The 21,240-nt window shown below is 41.8% G+C and overlaps 1 protein-coding gene across 6 annotated transcripts in view; it reads right to left on the minus strand.

Annotated features, from left to right (window-relative positions):
- Positions 1-6,938: 6,938 nt before the first annotated feature.
- Positions 6,939-21,240, minus strand: part of LOC142095140 (actin-related protein 2/3 complex subunit 1A-A-like) — a 41,671-nt gene continuing 27,369 nt past the window's right edge. For 5 of the 6 annotated variants that reach the window (XM_075177951.1, XM_075177955.1, XM_075177952.1 and 2 more), the window contains 8 exons: positions 20,882-20,986; positions 18,234-18,456; positions 14,610-14,717; positions 13,486-13,692; positions 13,097-13,172; positions 10,350-10,543; positions 7,309-7,410; positions 6,939-7,228 (listed from right to left, as the gene is read on the minus strand). In XM_075177951.1, coding sequence (XP_075034052.1) covers positions 7,311-7,410; positions 10,350-10,543; positions 13,097-13,172; positions 13,486-13,692; positions 14,610-14,717; positions 18,234-18,456; positions 20,882-20,986 — 1,013 coding nt within the window. In that variant the 3' untranslated portion in view covers positions 6,939-7,228; positions 7,309-7,310. Of the gene's footprint in view, positions 7,229-7,308; positions 7,411-10,312; positions 10,544-13,096; positions 13,173-13,485; positions 13,693-14,609; positions 14,718-18,233; positions 18,457-20,881; positions 20,987-21,240 lie in introns of those variants that run through there. The other variant, XM_075177956.1, reaches the window with a different exon arrangement.

Genomic DNA, 21,240 nt, shown 5'->3' on the forward strand with positions numbered 1-21,240 from the left:
GATGGGTGGAGTGTAAGCTCTTTAGGCAGCGGCACAGTGGAGACAGGTGGAGTGTAATCTCTTTAGCCAGCGGCACAGCGGAGACAGGTGGAGAGTAAGCTCTTTAGCCAGTGGCACAGCGGAGACAGGTGGAGGGTAAGCTGTTTAGCCAGCGGCACAGCGTAGATAGGTGGAGCGTAAGCTCTTTAGCCAAAATGGAACACACAGGGAGAAAGACATAACATCTAACACGAGGCAGGTAACACGATCAACAGGCACTGAGGAGAAACAGGAAATGCCTTTTAAAGTTTGGAGCCAAAGTAGATAGCCAATTGGAAGCATGCAGAGGACATAAAGGATAGGGTCCACGCATGCGCAGATCCGGAGACAGGATGCCAGCAGCCAAAGCATGGAATCAGCGCGAGGTGAGTGTGTGGGACCTCAGTTATGGAAGCCGAAGGACTGCCGTGTGACAGTACCCCCCTGTTTAAAGGTGGGCACCGCACACTTTAGGAAATTTCTTGTGGAACCTTTTAATAAGAATCGGGGCATGAACATCTGTATCGCGGATCCTGGAGCGCTCTTCAGGACCGAAGCCCTTCCAGTCCACCAGATACTTCAATCCTCCTTTAAAGAATTTTGAGTCTAAAATTTGCTAAACTTCAAATTCGTTGTCCCGATGAACCTTTGGTATCGTAGAAGAAATGCAAGTGGAGGAGAACCGGTTGATGATCAGTGGTTTCAACAGCGAAATATGAAAGGAGTTGGAAATCCGAAGGGAGACTGGCAGAGACAATTTGACACATACCGGATTGATGACTTGGGAAACGGTATAAGGCCCAATGAACCGCGGAGCTAGTTTCATACAAGGAGTTTTGAGGCGGATGTTTCTTGTAGAGAGCCATACTTTATCACCAAGTTTGAAGGCAGGCGTAGCTCGGCGTTTTTTTATCAGCCACAAACTTCTAATGTTTGGAAGACCTCTTAAGACAATTTCTCACTTGGTTCCAAATGGAAATGAATCTACACTGAAAGATGTTAACAGCGGGGACCTGGGTGGGAGGGAGGGAAGAGAACTTAGCAATAGATGGATGGACACCATAGACAATTGAAAAGGGAGATGCGGAGGTGGATTCGTGGAGAGCGTTATTATGTACAAATTCAGCCCATGGTAGGAGGTCTACCCAATCATCCTGATTAGCGGAGGAGAACATTCTGAGGAAGGTTTCCAGATCTTGATTAACGTGTTCCGTCTGTCCGTTGGACTGAGGGTGATAGGAGGATGAAAAATTCAACTGAATCCCAAGAAGTTTACAAAGGGCTCGCCAGAATTTGGACACAAACTGGAAACCTCGATCCGACACAATTTCAGTAGGACAGCCATGCAATCGGAAAATCTCCTTGACAATTTGTACAGCAAGGACCGGGGAGGAAGAAAGACCAATGAGTGGAATGAAATGGACCATCTTCGAAAACAGATCTACCACAACCCAGTTGGTGTTATGTTTCATTCTGGGTGGTAGGTCAGTAATAAAGTCCATGCTAATGTGTGTCCATGGTTTATCCGAAATGGGCAGAGGAATTTAGCTGGCCAGCAGGAGACTGACACTAGGACTTGTGTTGGCTACAAGTACTACAGGAGGAGACAAATTCCTTGACATCGAGATGGAACTTGGGCGACCAATAGTTCAGAGAAATTAATTTGATGGTTTTGCGAACCCCGGTATGACCAGCAAAATGGGTGGAATGGAACCACGTTAGAAGTTTCTTCCGGAGACTGGGTGGAACAAAAGTCTTCCCAGGCGGAGGTAGGCAGGTATTCGTCAAAGTAGAGGAAAGTAGACATTTGGGATCCAAAATAGGTTGAGATTTTATCTCTTCAGTATTGGCATCAATACAAAAAGCCTGGGAGAAGGCATCAGCACGTTTGTTTTTCTCTCCAGGTTTAAATATGATGCGAATATCAAAACGAGAAAAGAAAAGAGACCATCTAGCTTGTCTAGGGTTTAGACACTGAGCAGATGCAAATACAGAATATTTTTGTGATCTGTAAAAATAGTGACTGGATGCCTAGCTCCCTCCAACAAATAGCGCCACTCTTCCAGGGCCGTTTTAATGACAAGCAACTCCTTGTCTCCAATAGCGTAATCTTTCTCTGCCGGTAAGAATTTTCTGGAGAAGAATGCACAAGGATGAAATAGATTGAGATGAGATTTCTGAGAAAGGACAGCCCCAACTCCCACATTAGAGACATCAATTTCAAGAAAAAACAGCTGAGAGGTGTTGGGTTGCTGGAGAATGGACGCAACGGAAAATGCTTTCTTCAGAAATTCAAAGGCCTCCAAGGCCTCCGTGGACCAGGATTTAGGGTTGGCGCCGTGTGAGTGACATGATGGGTGCCACAATGGTAGAATATCCCTTAATAAAGTGTTGATAGTAATTTGAGAATCCTAGGAAACGCTGCAAAGGTTTCAAACCGAGAGAAAGGGGCCACTCAATGATAACGCTCACTTTTTCTGGATCCATCTGTAATCCCGTACCTGAGACTATATAGCCAAGAAATTACATCCGAGGTTGTTCAAAAAGACACTTTTCAAGTTTACAAAAAAGTTGGTTCTTGCGGAGTCGAGAAAGGACTTCTGCCACATGGACAAGATGAGACTAAATATTCTGAGGAAAAGATATCGTCCAAATAGACTACAACATACTGATAGAGGAGGTCCCTGAAAATCTCGTTAACAAAACTCTGAAAGACCGCCAGAGCGTTACACAGTCCAAAGGGCATCACCAGGTATTCATAGTGGCCGTCACGGGTGTTAAAGGCCGTTTTCCAATTGTCGCCAGATCTGATTCTGATGAGGTTATAGGCTCCTCTGAGGTCTAATTTAGAAAATATTTTGGCTCCCTTGATGTTCCGTAATGAGTGGGATGGGATACCGGTTCTTAATCATTATAGCATTGAGACACCTGTAGTCAATACACGAACCGTCCTTCTTTTTAACGAAAAAGAATCCAGCTCCGGCAGGAGAAGAGGAAGGTCTAATGAACCCACGTTGGAGGTTTTCTTGAACGTAATCGGACATAGCTAGGGTCTCTGGCAGGGATAGAGGATATACACGTCCTCGAGGAGGAATTTGACTGGGTTAAAGGTCAATGGGACAGTGCCAGGCCCGATGAGGAGGAAGGTGTTCAGATCTCGTTTTATCAAAGACATCCGAAAATGAAGAGTATTGTTCCGGGAGAAGTTTACACTTGGTCTCGGGAGGTATGCTAGTAGAGGCAAGGGGTCGAACTTGAGAAGGACAGTCCCGAAAACAATTCGGACTCCAGGATAAAACTTGGGAGGTGGTCCAATCCATTTGAGGCGAATGTCATTGGAGCCATGACAATCCCAGAATGACAGGACTGGTGGAGGACAGTAAAACATGGAAGGAGATTATCTCTCTGTGTAATGCTCCCACCTGAAGGGTGATAGGCTTAGTGCTGCACTTGATTAACCTGTTAGAGATGCGGGAGCCATCAATAGCAGTGATGGAGACAGGAGATTCCAACAGCTGTGTAGGCAAAGAAGCTTGAGACACGAGGGAGAGTGAAATAAAATTCCCAGCGGCTCCAGAATCCAACATGGCGTGGATAGGACCTAATACAAAAGTATTGCCCTTTCTGGGGTGAATGGAACAAAACATACCAATTCCTCTTCCTCATATCCTTCCTCCGACAGCCAAGAAGACCTGACTATGGGGCAACGACAGAGGCAATGGTATAATGGGTTATCTTTCACTTCTTGTGAGATCTCCTGATCATGTTGATGTAAAAATGCTTTCAAATCATTGTTGGGTTCCTTTCAATACCAGAATTTGCATATATATCTCGATCTTGCAGCCACTCCCTTAAATATCTTAGGATTGCAGATTAATTACATAAAGTAACATTGGGGAAGTATTATTCCCCTGTTTGAGTTATGCTGCTTTAGCTTTCTCATGCCAATCCAAGGTCTCTTCTGTTCCTATTAAACTTCCTAAAGACGAAATGTAAATGTTTTATATTTTTAGCCAATAAGAGTATTGGCAAATATTGTATTAAGTAGAAAAGGTGGGAGAAGGAGACCAGATATGAAAAAGAGAGTAAATCTGTTAGGATAGTTTGCAGTCTATTTGCCCTAAATTTGTCCAGGAGTTGTCGCTAATCCACATTTTATCTACTTTCCTTTGATCCAGTTATATTTAAATTAAGAAAACTCACATCGTCCTATTATATAAAGTTATCGTTAATATTAAAAGAATTAGAATTCAATTATGTACAAAATTCTTTCAAAAATATGGAATTCTAATTAAATAAACAAAATGTCATCAATGTAGCTAATCTATAGCCCCAGGTTTGTCCCCCAACCATGTCCACTCCAAACCTGAAGATGTTCCTTGCTGAAGGAGAGGTTATCTGAGCATATGTGAAATGTACGGGAAGGTTACACAAAACATATAGAATCTGAGCACTTTAGGGCCATACAAAATAGTTCTCTAAGCTCCATGTCCTTCTTTATGGGTATACAGGCAATTAAGGCCCTTTGAGCCAGAAACTAGAGATGCTCACTGACCCCCGTGTTTTGGTTTTAGATCTGTATTACCGTCGTGTTTTGGTTTTGCCAAACCGTCATTGCGTGTTTTGGTTTTGTTTTGCCATTTTTGAAAAAAATAAAAAATTTTTGGTCTAAAATAACCTAATTTAGTGCTCCACTAGTTTCTTGGATCAGTGAGGTAATTCTCAAGCTAATAAATTATGAAAAAAAACGTTTAATCCCTGGTAGGCCGTCCTTAATGCGAACACTTGCCTGCAAATTATACAGACAAACCTGGTTGTCTAACTCCTCCATCTTTGATTATTGGCAATGTAGCCATCGTCTTTGGGTGTATATTACACCCTCCACTTGTAGTTGAATAGAAAAAAAGCAGCCTGCATAGACTGTGGAATTAGAAAGTAAAAATAAATGGACCAAGGTAGTTTGGTGGCTATCTATGCCCCCCCCCCACCCTCCACTTGTAGTTGAATAGAAAAATAGCAGCCTGCATAGACTGTGGAATTAGAAAGTAAAAATAAATGGACCAAGGTAGTTTGGTATCTGTCTGAATCAAACCCCCTCTCCACTAGGAGTAATATAGAAAACTATTCAGCCGTTATAGTGTCTAGAATATAAATAGAAATTGAAAAAGGCAATTTGGTATCTATCTGCATCATAATCATCAACATCATCATTAGTGCCCTCGTCGCCTACACAAATCTTTCCCTCATCCTCTTCTAATTCAAAACTGGCATCCTCACTTGGTGTATCACCGACTACACTCGGGCTGTTAAGGGACACATCAGCAGAACTGCTGAAAGGAACCTTCTTTATGGGTACACTGTCACTAACAGAATGCTCACGATTAGACATACCACTGGTGGATGGACTCTCCACAGGGATTGGTGTCATTTCTGATTCAGAGCATACATTATCCTCTAATGCCTTACTGTTTTCTTGCAGCTCGGCTTTCACGCGTAACAGTACTTGTGCACCACTTTTAGACTCCAAATTACTTGGTTTTGCTTTCTCACGAGTGTCCGTACAAGAAGAAGGCTCAGTAACATTTTTTGATCTGCCACTAATAGAGAAAGGCGAAGGCCTCATTCTTTCTTTGCCACTGCGTGTGTAGGATGGCATGTTGGCAATTTTTTTTTTATCGGCAGTTAACTTTTTTTCAGTTACACTTCTTTTTCCCTTCAACACAGTAAAATTTTTTTGGGTGTGTGTTTTTTTGACTGATTTGAAAAGACTGTGTAGTTTGACATCGCCTTTCCCAGATGACGTACAGGGAACACTACCATCAGGACTGGTGACAGAACCTGGTTGCTCATTCTGCTCATATGTGGACTGCTTTGAATCCATTATGAGCCCAAAGCACTTGTAGTGCTACAAATTGTTTTAGATACTGCTGACAAATATGACTTTTGACAGCCAGAAATATTAAAGCAAAAGAATGGGGGACACCCCAAAAGCACTTGGGAGTGCTAAAAATTATTTTTCTGATTGCTGACAAACAAGACTGTTGACAGCCAGAAATATTAATGCAAAAGAATGGGGGACACCCCAAAGCACTTGTAGTGCCAAATATTGAAAAAAAAGACTCCTCTATCCTCCTCTCTTCTCTATCAATTGTTATCAGAATTGTAATCAGAATTGTATTCTCTGTCCCTGCTCTAATCAGCCTGTGACTACACCCTGCTCTCTCCCTCTGTCAAATGGTGATGGATTGCTGTGGAGGCGGGTATTTATAATTTTCAAATATCGCAAGAACCGAGCTCCGAGATCCGACGACGTCACAATGACGTTCGGCCTCGATTTGGAATCCGAGCGGGCGGGAGAGTACCGAGCCTGCTCGGCTCGGTACTCGGATAGGCAAAGTTCGGGTGGGTTCGGTTCTCGGAGAACCAAGCCCGCCCATCTCTACCAGAAATACCACATTAGCGAAGGCAGAAATGCAATGGATATTGCAATTAGATACTATGGTTCCCAATAGATTTTGTATAAAGCTTTTTCTCATATTGATATACCCATCTGTTTTTAAAGAAGGATAATTATCTCTTGCCCTTTTAAAATATGGCGCTTTCACCTTCCCTTTCCCACATCACCAGTTTGGACAGCTCTCTCTTTTCCCAGCTGTCAAACTCTGCGGTCCAGCACCATTAATTTATGGGGGTGGTTATAAAGAGATCACATTAAAGTTCTACATGGGGGAGCACTACCTAAAGAGGAGGTGTTGCCCAAAATTGTACAGCCCTTATAACTCACTGTTTTAGATTACCCCTAATTAATTTTGCAGCTGAGGAGTGGATTAGGGGTCCACATATCTTATCCTGACCATGTTGTAGTTAAAACAAATTATTGGGGTGAATGAAATGAATGACACAATGATAGCTCATAGAAGTACATGTAAACAGGGCTGTATTTTGTAAAATGTCCACTTATGATTACACAACAGGGGTCATATTTTAATCCACAGGAGTTGCAGCTCAGCACAGATTCAGACCCATTTTGGAGATGACAGCTCACTGTCCTCTGGCTTGTCTGTATGTGAAGCATCCGGAAGTTGTGCGCTGCCAGGAATTCTCCGTGACATTCTGCATCCACTTCAGAGTGACAAGCCGCATCTCTGGTTTCTAATCATCACATATCCGCTGACCCCAAGAGAGGCTGGTGAGTGCCGTCTGCTCAGTTCTGCAACAGAGAAACATGTTTATCTACTCCTGGAATTAACCATGTGTCTCCCAATGACTAACACACAAACACACACACACCTTTATACAGCCTTAGTGGTCCAAATAACCAGTGCTCCATCCATCCCACTGCTGCTGAAAGTGTTGACATTGGTCAGGTCTCCTTCCATAACCGATAACTGGCTGCAGAATGGGGAAGAGGATAAGCAGGCAGCAAACACAGATGATTACACAATATTTATTATAAAATATGTGCTCACTCAATATGGTCTTTAACTAAGCTACTGTAGCTTACGGCTTCATTATAATATATAATCAGATCGACAACTGAGCAGATATCTATTTACTTCCATATTATTTCACATTACAGAAGAAGAGAAATGCGTGAGTAATGCAGTATGTGTAACTTCCCTCTTAGCTACTACATATTATAGGGTATGTATCACTTCCCACATAGGACTCGGGAAAAAGGGCAGTTTCTGCCAAAGTTCTGCACTCTATGAAACTGGATAGCCCCACCTGAGATATAATACCCCCACTTGGTATAATTCAATGAAAAATGCAGTGTTCAAGAGATGGACAGGTAATGTTGAAGAGTTCATTCTGGCTGACATTCACCAAAAAAGGGACATATCAATATAAGAAACATGAAGACAACTCTGTTCAATGTTACTCTACACTTATGCTCCAGAATTGTTTTAGTGTCATGTGATTGAAGGGTTGTTGGGATAGGTGTACCTGTTTATTCTGGCCATTTATGTTACCTATGAAGATGTAAGCGTGTTACTCATACTGCCTTTCTCTCATTTCCCCTTCCAAAACGATACAAGAGAGACTTCACATCCCACCAACTCAAGTGTGTCAAAGTAATGCTAAAGGGAACGTATCTGAAATAAGAAGGTGAAATGTTGTATTTTCAGCCTTCACTGAAAATAGTTGTCACATTTCATAAGCCCCAATGCCAAACACTCCACATTGCTCAGACCCTGTTGTCAGAGAACTTCATTACACCCCCCCCCCCAAGCATTACAGAAGACTCAGAACTACAAGCACTGGACAAACCCCCCAGCACAGCAGTAACACCAGATGCTTCCAGCATTGCACACCCCAGCTCCCTCCAAACTGCACAGACCTCCATCATTGCACATACAGTAGCATTGCACAGACACTCCAGGATTGCATGGCATAGACTGCACACCACCTCAGCGTTGCACAGAATCCCCTCCTACCCCCCCCCCCCCCCCCAAGTTGCCACTAACCCACCGAGCCACAGCGGAAGTAATGTATGCTGTGGCTTTAGGTGTAAACGGACTTATTCCACGTAAGGAGACATGCAAGAGATTGGAGGGATGAATACACTGGCCTCTGGACCACTTTTTCTGAAGCACAAACACCACTACACTACACTACACTACACTACAATACATACTCAACACACATGAAATATGCCTCTGCAAGATAGAAGTATGCCTTGGTGTGAGGAGAGATGCACAAACTGGAAGAGAGTTACACTGTGGAAAACTGTATATGTCACGTTAAAGGTCCTGCCATTCTAGGAACCCCCCTATCATTAAACTATCATTAAACTCTTTTGTTTTTCTAACAAAATACTGCTCAATTTATGGCTTAAATTAATCATTAGATTGAGGGGACAGTGGGAGTGTCTTATTTTAACCTTTTTTTTTTTTTTTTTTTACATGGGTACTACACCTAGAAGTGTGCTTTGCTGCTGAAATGCAGCTGGTGGGGCAAGATTCCCCCCATTAAAAATATAGAACAAGACAGGAGCTTTGTCAGGTCAAACCGGGTGCAAAAATCACATCCTTTAGCTGAGTGGAAATGGTCATGTGCCCTCTACCTAGCAAGGAACTGCCCTAATAATGTGCACTCACCGCCCCTTTATCTCAGTTCATTAATCTTACTCGAAATGTAATTTCTGTACTGCTCCGCGAAACTAGGTGTATCAGTGCGCATGCTCCGACCTTTGGAATGAATGCACTCACTCTGCCAAAATTACTTCCCTCGTCCAGGGCAAAGCTCCGCTTTACTGCAAACGCTGCCCTTTTACTCTGTAACCTATGCCTTTGGAAGTACCCTATGCCGCTTGTGTAAATTGAGGCACAAGGCATGTCCAGAGAGGATTTGGTGCTTCACCTTGCCGATTGGTACTTTGTATAAGTGGACCACGGCGTGCTTGGAATTGTAAGCATCTGAGCAGTGAGATACTTCACCTGTGAGTGGCAGCAGAGGGTCTGATTAATGCTTAGGTATGATTAGGACTAGTGCATTAGATTACAGAGAGAAGAGATTTCAGATGCAAACTTGGAGGAGGACAGAGGAGAAAAGCTCTGCTAGTGATTTCAGTGTGTATATTTACAGAAGTTTCATCATCATTATCATCATCATATTGTATTTATATAGCGCCACAGAATCTGCAGCCCCGCATCAACAAAAATTAAAAGTACATACAGATAAGGGACAAGCAAAACAATAGAATCAGTAAAAATCAATACAAGAGACTAGAGAAAACAACTACATAAGAAGACACAACTAGAGCAAAGGAAAAATTACAAAGAGGATAATGAGACAGGAGGTAGAGTGGGACAAACTTGTGAGAGTTAACATTATTATGATTAGGGTACTAAACTGAGACAATAGAGGTGGAGTGTGAGGGTGTTAGTGGCGTAGATACGTGTCCTGCGATTGGCTGTGTGTGGTCATTTACCTGGCCAGCTTTTGTCCACAACACAAGACTTTCCTCTTATTGCACTGTTTGTTTGCTTTAGTAGTATGATAAAAAAAAATATTTGTTTCTGGTCCATTGTATATACACCCAGATAGATGTCCGTACAAAAATGGATGGAGTCAGCGCAAATTGAAATAAAAAAATTCACCACTTTTTTTTAGGAAGTACTTCGAGACTGGCCATAAATTGGGAATCCCAAAAGAAAGGTATTTAGTAAATCCTGTAATTTCTTGGGATTAATTAATCATGTGCACATTTACAGATGGAAGATATAAACGGATGACAACATTACTACGATTGCTGCAGAACACACACGTTTTTATCTGACTATATGAGCACCTTTATATAGCGCTATATGCACAGCGTATTCTACCACCTGATGCTGTTCTGGTGCAGGGTGTCCACCTCCGAGCTGTTGTTCTCCTGCACGGCCTTTTTATCCAGATTACGGAAATGCTGCATAGCTGACGTCGCTGACTTGGAGTTCTGCTTCTGGGCGTCATATCTACAGACGAGCTCCATGCTCCCAGGTCCAGAGTATGAGAACAGATAGGGGGCATAGTCATGTCCCTGATGGAGAGATCATTACACTAATGTCTGTTAAAAGCAATTAAATATTTATTAGCTATTAAAATGAATTCGTCATTCCACAATAAAGCCAGTAATAAGGGTATCAGTGTTCTCCCCAGAAAATGCTCCAAGCCGGATGGCATTATGAAGTAGCTAGGTGGGTGCAGTGTAATACTTTACAATAATAATAATTGTTATTAATTATTACCAACACTTACATTATTCATAAGGACTCTGGAGGTAATTGCCTGCCTGCTTGCTGGACACACTGCTGTGCTTACACAGACGCTCTTATAATAGGACAAACACTGGTTTGTCCTAATGTGATAGGACTCCGTCGGACTCCAAGAGCCGAGTGACAAGTAAAAACAGCCCGGTGGAGCACTGGGGAAATAGGTCCTGGGGAGAACACTGGGTATTATCCACATTATCTAGGATTTATACAGTGCCAACATATTCTACAGCACAATAAAGCATAGGCAAACCGAGGGGGGTTCTTAGTGTCCGGAAAAACCCCCCTCTAAGCCTGGGGCACCGTATAATTGAGGTGGCTGGACCCTGCCCCCGCTTCACATGGCTTTGCTTGACCTAAAAGTAGTGCAGGCAGCATTGCCCATGTATATTATAGGGATAGGAAGAGTTGGAGAGCAACCAAGCACTGTCTAATATTATAGCCGTGCCCCCATGCATCCTGGTCATGCCAACTGTTGGCATGGTGTAGAAACCCCCCTTCACAAATCCTGTGTTTGTCCCTGTAAAGTGTGTGGCATCCTGGCCAGTGTCAATGGCCATCTTTATTTTATACTGCTAGAAATGCTGACCCTCTGATTCCATAGAATGTCACATTCATATGAGGGACGACTGCTAGGAAACAAGAGGGAGGGATAGATTCAAATAGCCAGAAAATACTCATGTCTTGAACAAACCACTGAAATTGTTTACAGTGGTCGAAGTGGACAATTTAGAAGTGGCGGTATGAATAATGTAATGGGAGTGTAAGTGAATGGAATGTTATAGTGTTCCAATGAAGGCTACAGGAGAAGTGGCGCTATGGCATACCACCGTTTACACCCCCACTTCCACCACTGATTGTATATGTATGGGGAATTTGTGATGCACTGAGTGAATAAATGGGAATCCAGGATAAGACAGGCCCATTTTAAGCAGGTCTAGTCATTCCATCCATCATTTAAGAATAATTGAACTAAATATTTATTATTTTTATTTTGTAAACTTTCCTTAAAGGTTAATTAAATGCAGCGGGACCCAGCCAATCATAATTAAGTGAATTAGAAAAAAAGACTAGATTTAACTTTATTTATTAAAAACATATAGTAGATAGCCAGCTCTTATCCAGACTTCTTTCCCCACAAGAGCACAGTTACCATCAATGCGCAGCTTCAAGTTGATTAAAGTGAAGCCTTATAATAAAACATTAAATCAGCAGATAAATGAATAACAATGGTCATCCTATTATTAATTGTCACACATGAGGAAATCCCCATTAATTATATAATTACAAAATATTTTCTAAATTCTAATTTTGTTTATAGTGACTTTTTTAAATCCACTTTACCAATCTCACTGGTTTATCTGTTTTATGAGTTGGATGCTGTTGGGAGAATGACCAAACAATGAACTGTCTATGGGGATTATTCTATAAAAAAGACTTGCAGGATAAAAGGGAGATAAAACATTTGTTTTAGAACTTTTTTAAAGGCGTTTTCCTTCCACAAAATACACATTTGTATTTTGTATTGTATCCCGAGGGAACCGTTTGACCATGAACCTCATGGGGATGTTGACTGTGGAGTAAAGTTGTCCTATCTTCTAGGTCCAGCACCACTTAGATCAGCCCAGCCAATGATATCCTATCCTTGTGCTGGAAAGACTTGGGGGTAAATGTATCAAGCTGAGAGTTTTCCGGGGGGTTTGAAAAACCAGTTAGATTCTAGCTATCATTTATTTAACACATTCTACAAAATGAAAGCTAGACTCTGATTGGTTGCTGTAGACAACATCTCCACTTTTCAAACCTGCCGGAAAACTCTTAGCTTGATACATTTACCCCCTGGGGTATAAGAAGTGTTGTGATCGGGACTTGTCGGGAATTATAGTTCCTGCTGAACTGAAATGCTGGGAGCAGAAGCAAGTCTGTGAGCCAATCCACACAGGTGCTTCTGTCTCAAGAAGTTGACATTAGAGGCAGATTCAATAATTAATTTAAAAATTGCAAATCATCTTAAGAATCGAAATTAGTCACCTATTGCATGTTTGTAGACCAAATAATGATTAAAGTGCTAATATTTGTGCTTTATAATGTACGTCACACCAGTACGAATGTTTTAGCTGCCTCCAACCATTAAAACTACAACCCCTTACTGGTGCAAAGAACTTTGAGCTCAAATTGGTCAACAAGGTCCCACATAAATATTAATAATCTATTTTACAGTGTTTGATTATGCGATGTGCTGTAAAGCAAAACAGCAACAGAGGAGCACATGTTTTTAAAATAGATTCCACGTCAATATGATTAGTGGCAGATAAGCTTACAGCCGCGACAAGCCGGGACTCATTCACAAATAGAACACTCAGGAAGGGGAGATTGTCAGTCTTCAGCTCGGTGACACTGTAATAGAGAAGACAGGAAGCAGCACTGAACAGGTGGTGAGGAACAGACTGATTTACATCCACTTTGAGAGCACAGGATCAGCAATGGGCTGAATGTAGGAGACAGCTCACTAGAGGGCCATGGCCCGGCAATGGCCTGTGCGCCCTACAACTCAGTTTGCACCAGCTTTGCCCAGAGATCTGGGCCTGGGTAATAGTAGTTAAATGTGGGTTGGGAGAATATTATCTGGGTGGTACTCAGAATCTATCATATACATTGCAAATACAGGAATAGTGTATCTCACAATATTCTGATTTAAGTGGTGTCTTACATTTTGTCGTGTGTTGAGTCGGCCAAATGGACACAGCTGTTATGATCGACCCAGGCGAGGTATTGACCACTGGGAGAGAAGCAGACACTGTGTACCCATCCTCCGTTCTCACCAGTCTCATACAGAACCTCTCCAAATGGCATCTTCGTACCCCACAGCGTTGGACTCGGCTTATCTTCAATTTCCTTCACGTATGCGGATAAAATTCTGAAAAAAAGCCTCAGAAATTTTCCATACTGTTCCAGTGACAAATCTCTGTGCAGGCCTAGATGAATGGGCTCAGGCAGGTATATCTGTTATTCCCTTTCCTGTTTCTGACATGTTGGTTCACAGTGATTAAAGTGACAATATCCTGAAACATGACTAGAAAGAACGCTCGGATTCTGTGGAATGTTTGAAATAAAAAGTTCCAATTTCTGAAAGAAGCTTTGTCTGACACTTACTGCTTATAAAGCCATTTCCATACCAGTTGTACCTAAATAACATGACTCCACCTTCTCCAAGCTGTTGCTAGATTTTCTTATGCATAGACCCCAAAATACAGAATTGGGCTTATAATGGATCAACACTAATACAAAAGGTGCACTAGTCCATGGGTTAGAAATAAGAGAAGATTACTTCAGTCACTGTTCTGTACATGCATTGGTCCCCAGGTGAGTGAGTAAGAGGCCCTGAATGACATATAGTCACTGTTCTGTACATGGATTGGTCCCCAGGTGAGTGAGTAAGAGGCCCTGAATGACATATAGTCACTGTTCTGTACATGTATTGGTCCCCAGGTGAGTGAGTAAGAGGCCCTGAATGACATATAGTCACTGTTCTGTACATGGATTGGTCCCCAGGTTAGTGAGTAAGAGGCCCTGAATGACATATAGTCACTGTTCTGTACATGTATTGGTCCCCAGGTGAGTGAGTAAGAGGCCCTGAATGACATATAGTCACTGTTCTGTACATGTATTGGTCCCCAAGTTAGTGAGTAACCGTGAATGACATATAGTTACTGATCTGTACATGTATTGGTCCCCAAGTTAGTGAGTAAAAGGCTCCAGATTCCTTTCGCTTACTGTCCTGCACCTGGTCCCCAGGTTAGTAAGAGTTCCCAGATGACTGGTCAGACACTATACCTGCATTGGAAGTCACAGCACCCAGCTGCCAACAGGACATTGTTTGGGTGCCAGGCCAAGCTCAGAACTGTGGAACGAATAGATTTCTTGATATGTTTGCTGATCCACCTATTTAAATGCAGAACGATACAAGGTATTATGTCTAATTATAGGGTGACATGATATCGTTTTTCAGCTCGAAATTATATCCTGATCGCAGGCATTGATTGCTTTATGTTAGTGGTAAGCTAAGAAGACTCTTAACAAAGACATTAACAAAATAGTAGTAGTAGCAGCGTAGAACCCTTATAACCATCGGAATTCCCATCGGGTTTGGTGAGTGGCATATTTCTAATGAGACCGCAATCACACAGTACACTTAGAAGCACATGGAGTGATCCAAGTTGAACACGGATGGCATGGTCAATAACATACAATTACCTTTTACCTACCTTTTAACTGTTCCTTGTAAACCACTGTCAAATATAGCAATATGTTTAATAGTGGCCTTAAAGGGTCTGCACCCCTCCTTTCTATAAATGCTGCTGACAGGAGGAGGGGTGTTAACTGCTGTAGAGGTTGTGAGCCAATCAAAATATTGCTGTCCATTATGCTACTAAATTCCACCATTCCTCTTCAAAGCGCACAGCCCATCATACAGTACGATAGGTAGACATCTGGGGCCTGACTCATTAAGGCACGCAAAACTAAAGTAAATTGCAGGGTATTTTTTTTTTAAGAAAAAGAAATGTCTCTTGATGGATCTACGTCTGCTCTGCTTTGACAGACACAATACACTACAGGAAATGCCCCATACATATGTGTAATATAAAGTTCATGCAGAAAACACAGAAAAAAAGATAAAAGTATTGATTGGTTGTCTGTTAATTATATAGTTATTAATATAGATGGACACTGACCCCCGTGTTCTGGTTTTGGATCTGGATTAACCTCATGTTTTGGTTTTGGCAAAACCGCCCTTGCGTGTTTTGGTTTTGGATCTCAAATTTTTTTCTAAAATCACAATTTTTTTTTAATTTTTTTTGCTAAAATCACATATTTTTGCTTTTTTCCCCCCTACATTATTATTAACCTCAATAACACTAATTTCAAGTCATTTGCAGTCAATTTTGACCACCTCACAGGTCACAATATTATTTTCATACACTTTCAAACAAAGACTGCAGCGACCTGGCTGGATGGAAAGCGACAGAGCAATGACTCAAACACACCGCAGTTCCTAGCACATCTAGGACACATTGGCACACAGTAGTGGCAGAAAAGAAAAGTGGTGCAAGATGGAATTGTCCTTGGATCATGAAATCAGTTACGGTTCATTTGATCGCTCCACCTGTTCTTTGGACAACTGTGGTAATTCTACAGCTAATACATGGCGACGTGCGCTGACCCCCTTCCCCCCCAGGATGCGTGCATTTATCAGACCCAGACCAATCCAGGGTGCCAGACAATGCACTAAAAAGAGCCATTGTAATTCACAGCAAAAAGCAAGTTCATCACAGAGCTTCGAATCAGCCCCAATTCCCCAAAAATTTTAATTGTTAGGTACCTTTGAAGTAAAGAACAGATTACAAACACTTTGTGCAATACTGATGAAACAGCAGCAAAGTGGAAGGTAATTCATATACACGTCTATTTAGACATCCATGCTTACATTACTGTGGCTTTACAAATGCTATAAATGGCTAGACAACTGTTGTCAGAATTTGGGTAAAAATAATTCCACACATAAGAGGTGGATTTTTTGGTCTTATGCCCAGGCATGACAATGGCCTTCTTCTTATCACGTACAAGAACTGCTTCCAGTGGTGCAGGGCTTACACAAACAACATCATCCTCATCAACATCCTCATTAGCGCTACACAAATATCCCCTTAATCCTGTTGCAATTCCAAAGTGGCATCCTGAATTTGTGTATCACCGGCTACACTTGGGCTGTTTATACACACATCTGCAGAAATGCTGAAAGGGGCCTTCTTTATGGGTACACTATCAGACAGCTATGGATTACACATAGCACTCCTGGATAGACTCTCCTCAGGAATTTGTGTAATTTCTGAATCTGAACATACATTTTCCTCTAATGTCTTACTGTTTTCTTCCAGCTTGGCTTTTACATGTAAAAGTATTTGGACACCACTTTTGGAGTCCGAATGACAAGGTCTTGCTTGGTCATGACGGACCTTGCAAGAATATGCCTCAGTGACAGTTGCAGAACAAGCACTCATAGAAAAAGGCGAAGGCCTAATTCTTTCCTTGCCACTGCGTGTGTAGAATGGCATGTTGCCAATTTTATATTTTTCTGTAGATAACTTTGCCTGGATTACAGGTCTTTTTTTCTTGACCAAGGTAAAAGGTGTTTTTTTACATTTTTGTAAATATTATGCACTTTTACATAGGCTTTAGCAGATGACGTAGAGGGACTACTATCATCATGACTGGTACCAGCAGCTGCTTGGTGCTCCTGGTCTTCTGTGCACTGCTGTGAATCCATTTTGATAACATAGTACAATGTGACTGCAGATTAAGAACAACACTGCCAGCCCTATTATTGCTATTTCAGCAATGACAATTAGCAATGGAGCAATGGAGCTCTCCTCTTTGTGTTTTACCTATATAACACAGTACAATGTGACTGCAGATTTAGTAGACCAAGCCTGCCAGACCTATTTTTTGTATTTCAGCAATGACAATTAGCAATGGAGCTCTCCTCTTTGTATGTTACCTATATAACACAGTACAATGTGACTGCAGATTTAGAAGACCAAGCCTGCCAGACATATTATTTCTATTTCAGCAATGAAAATTAGCAATGGAGCTCTCCTGAATGTCACTGGAGACTTTGAAGAACACTGCTAACCCTCCTCTTTCTTTTCTACCTATGATGCTGCCCAACTGCAGTAGAGACTGCCAAGAACTGTGCTACCCCAGCTGAATAACCATGGAGGGCGGTACTTATACAATCCAAAACCCGCGAGATCAGGATATTATTAATGCCTACGGTACCTGAAAAACATTTCTACAGTTGCTCCTGATTGCAATACACATGTTCTAGCTTGCAAATGCGACCGTCATCGGCCCTTACACTTGACCTGTACCTGGTGCAAGTGATTCGATAGAAAAACATGTACCCGGGAGATGGCCAAAGTTTGAATTGGGCGCTGCTGCGTGTGCTCGAGCTTGGCTCGCCCGTACTGTACATTGACTACGTGCACACGCCCCTTCCCCTCCCTGTTCCACCCATGAAATTGTAGGTTGTCGTAAGTGTCCTTTGGATGTTTTTGTGTTCAATGGGTATAGTCTGTTTCTGGATATGCCATGTAGCAGCATTTCTGTTCCTTAATGGATCAGGCCCCTCATGTACACTTTATACCATTATGTTCTGTGGCATCTTAAGTTTCACATATTACGTCTTTCGTCCCAGGCCCGGGCTAGCTACAAGGGTGCCTGAGACAGGAAGCAACGTTCACTGGGTTCTAGTAAAGAAGAAAAGTAATTATTGCAGCAGAAAACTACCTGGAACCTGGGTACAATTCTTTCCTGCCCTGGTTTGCTTGATTAAGACATGGGTGTTTGGTCACCTTGGATATCACCGCTCTCATGCTTACTTTTATTAGGGTTACTCACCAGTTATTATCCATCTCAAAGTAGCAGATGGAAATGGCCTGTGATCCACTGCCCACCGCGATCTTGTTCTCCTGGGGTGACCACTTGACACAAGTTGCAGCACGGTTAATGCGCAGTAAGACCAGGGTGGGCTTCCACACATCATCTCGGAGAGCCCACACATACGCATTTCTGTCCACAGCACACGTCACAATGCGGTTGGAGTCCGGGGCCCAGTCAATTCCTGCAACATATGTGGAGTGTGTTCAATTTTTCATACCAGAGATCCTCAGTGTAAATGTCTAAATGAACTGAAATGCGTGACTATCAGTACTTGATAAGGACAGGGGAAACGCAGTGTGTCCCTGCAATAACCTCTCGGTACAAGACATGGAAAATGTGATCTGTCTGTATAATGATCTGACTGCCAGTACTGGATAGTGGTGGGGGAATTGAGAGTTGTCCCTACAATAATCTGACTGTCAGAACAGATGGGATGCACAACGCATCTCTGTAATCATTTGACATGCATTGCTGAAGGGCATGGGAAGCACAACGGGGGCAAATCAATTAGGAGCGTCAGTTCCATAGTTGCTTCGCACGTTCATTTGTAGCGCAAATTGTAGGCAATTACAGTACTGTTTGTGTGATAAAATATGCTTAAATCTGCTCATTTTTGCTTTCAGCCCTGTCTTACCATTTGTCATGACCTGCATCCTGCAGCTCCTGTCTGCAAGGAACTATGTTGGACCTTTTATATATATATATATATATATATATATATATATATATATATATATATATATTGTGGCAAGAGCCCGCTACTGCAGAAGCACACGCGAACAACAACTTCCTTTTATGGTGCTTTATTGTCAGGATGGTAAATGTTTGACACTGTATACTTGTACAGCAATCATGGAGATCCTAAACACTAGCTATACATAGTCCAGGTCTCTCTCAGGACCAGCCAGCTCACCCAGCATTGGTCTTTTTATACATGATGCTCCTCCCCCAGCCTTAGCTTGATGGACAGGTGACACACCCACCTTCTCTTTAAAAGAAAACACCCATCACTGCCTCTGTTTGCACAACCAGACACGCCCTGTCTGTTTGCTGAGAGGAAGGATTTCAGATCATGTAAGTTTAACCAAATTTAAACTATTGCTTTTCATACATAAGTCTTCACTCTAGGTGCATTACTGCACAAATGTTTTACTCTACTTCCCTGCTTTCTCTGTATATTGCCAGCTAAATGCCTCCTTTTGTTACAATATATATATATATATATATATATATATCCTGCCTGTAGTAAAACTGTTCTTCCAAAGGGGCCACTTTTCCCTCTTACCTGCCAGAGCTAGGCTTGTTACTCCAGGATGCTTAACACCTGTCCTTGGCCTGCAAAAGCCTGCTTGTCCCAGCAGTCTTAGCCAGATCATCTATTGCCTTTTCCTGTGTCGCTGTTCCTGTGTTCCTATCCTGATTGATCTCCTGGTATTGACCTCTGCCCGTCCTTGTCTGTGACTCTGTACCTGCTTGCAGCTCTCTAGTGTTTTTGCATTATCCTGCTGCAGAGTATTACCACCAATACCTGCTTTCAGCTCTCCAGTGTTACAGAGGACTAACTTGTTGCAGATTGTTACTAGCCATACCCTACCGTACTGCATCCTGAACCCCGTGTAACTGTTGTTTGATAAAAACCACTTTGTTCACTGCGCTCTCACTGTGGTCTTATATTGGGAACCCTGACACAATATACTCTTATTGCCATTATTACATTTGTTGTCTTAATAATATATACAACATGGAAGGGCTTTGTCACATGGTTTTGGCCCCAGAGCTTACAGTTATAGCCCAGAGTCAGGTATTTGAGCAGTATAAATATAATCATAGATAGAAGACTGTGAATAAGGAGACGATGAAGGGGATAAAGACCTTGTCAAAAGATGTACAGGACAAAAGCAAAGAACTGAAGGTGTAATAACTTAATGGAAGAGACAAACTTGTGGAAATATATACAGGCCTCTGTCTACCCAGGTGTTCCTGTATTTGAACACTATGTGCCTAACTCATTAAGGAAAGTAAAGCAAAAAAAATGAGTAACTTTGCCCCTTGGCAAAACCATGTTGCATTGGAGGGGGAGTTAAATGTAAAATGTGATGGCAGTTTTATATTTGGGGTAGGACATGTCCTAGATCAAGTATTTGTGTGCTACATGAAAAAACAGCCAGTATTTAACTTATGTGCAAAATAATAAACTAATTTGCACCCCTTGCATTGAAACATGGTTTTGTCCAGAAGAAAACTTTTTTTTGCCTTACTTTCCTTAATGAATCAGGCCCTATATTGGCAATAAGAACTAGCAATCATTTACATCAATCAGAGCTGGCTTCGAACATGCAGTTCCCGTTTTATACAACACAATGGGGAAGTCTATTTAATGCTTAATTACAGGTGTATTTTATCACCATAGTGTGCAGACAGTTATATTGTGTAAAGTTACATGTAATGTTCCCTAAATGTTGTATTTACCCACCCCAGTGACACTGCCTGTGTATTCAGTATGTGCCTTTGATCATTTCCTTTCATAAGCCTGTATTTTGTGACCTTGATTTTCTTTCAGTTTTAATCATTGTAACTTTTGTATTAAACTACATATCTGTCCTTACCTGTGATCCGGCCATTGTGTTCTGTCAGCTCATGGATTTTACTCCAGCCATCGTCCACTTTCTGGTATATTTGCACAATGTGATTATTAGGGCTGATGGCAATTTCTATACAGGAAACAAGAAAACAAATAAACATCCAAACTTTTTCTTAAAATGCAAAGATAAACCATTAAAGTTAAAGAAGTAGAAGGGTATATAGCACAGGAATTATAACCTAGTTAGAGTAATTGCTATACCTGCCACAACAGGTATCCTTATCAGGAGACATAAAGATAAATGTATTTGGCGATTACGCAGACTTTTGTGCACATCAGAAAGAGAAAAAAATTAACCATCTGCAATATGAATATCTATGTATT

The sequence above is a fragment of the Mixophyes fleayi genome, chromosome 6, assembly GCF_038048845.1.
Source record: "Mixophyes fleayi isolate aMixFle1 chromosome 6, aMixFle1.hap1, whole genome shotgun sequence".
NCBI classification, from domain to species: domain Eukaryota; kingdom Metazoa; phylum Chordata; class Amphibia; order Anura; family Limnodynastidae; genus Mixophyes; species Mixophyes fleayi.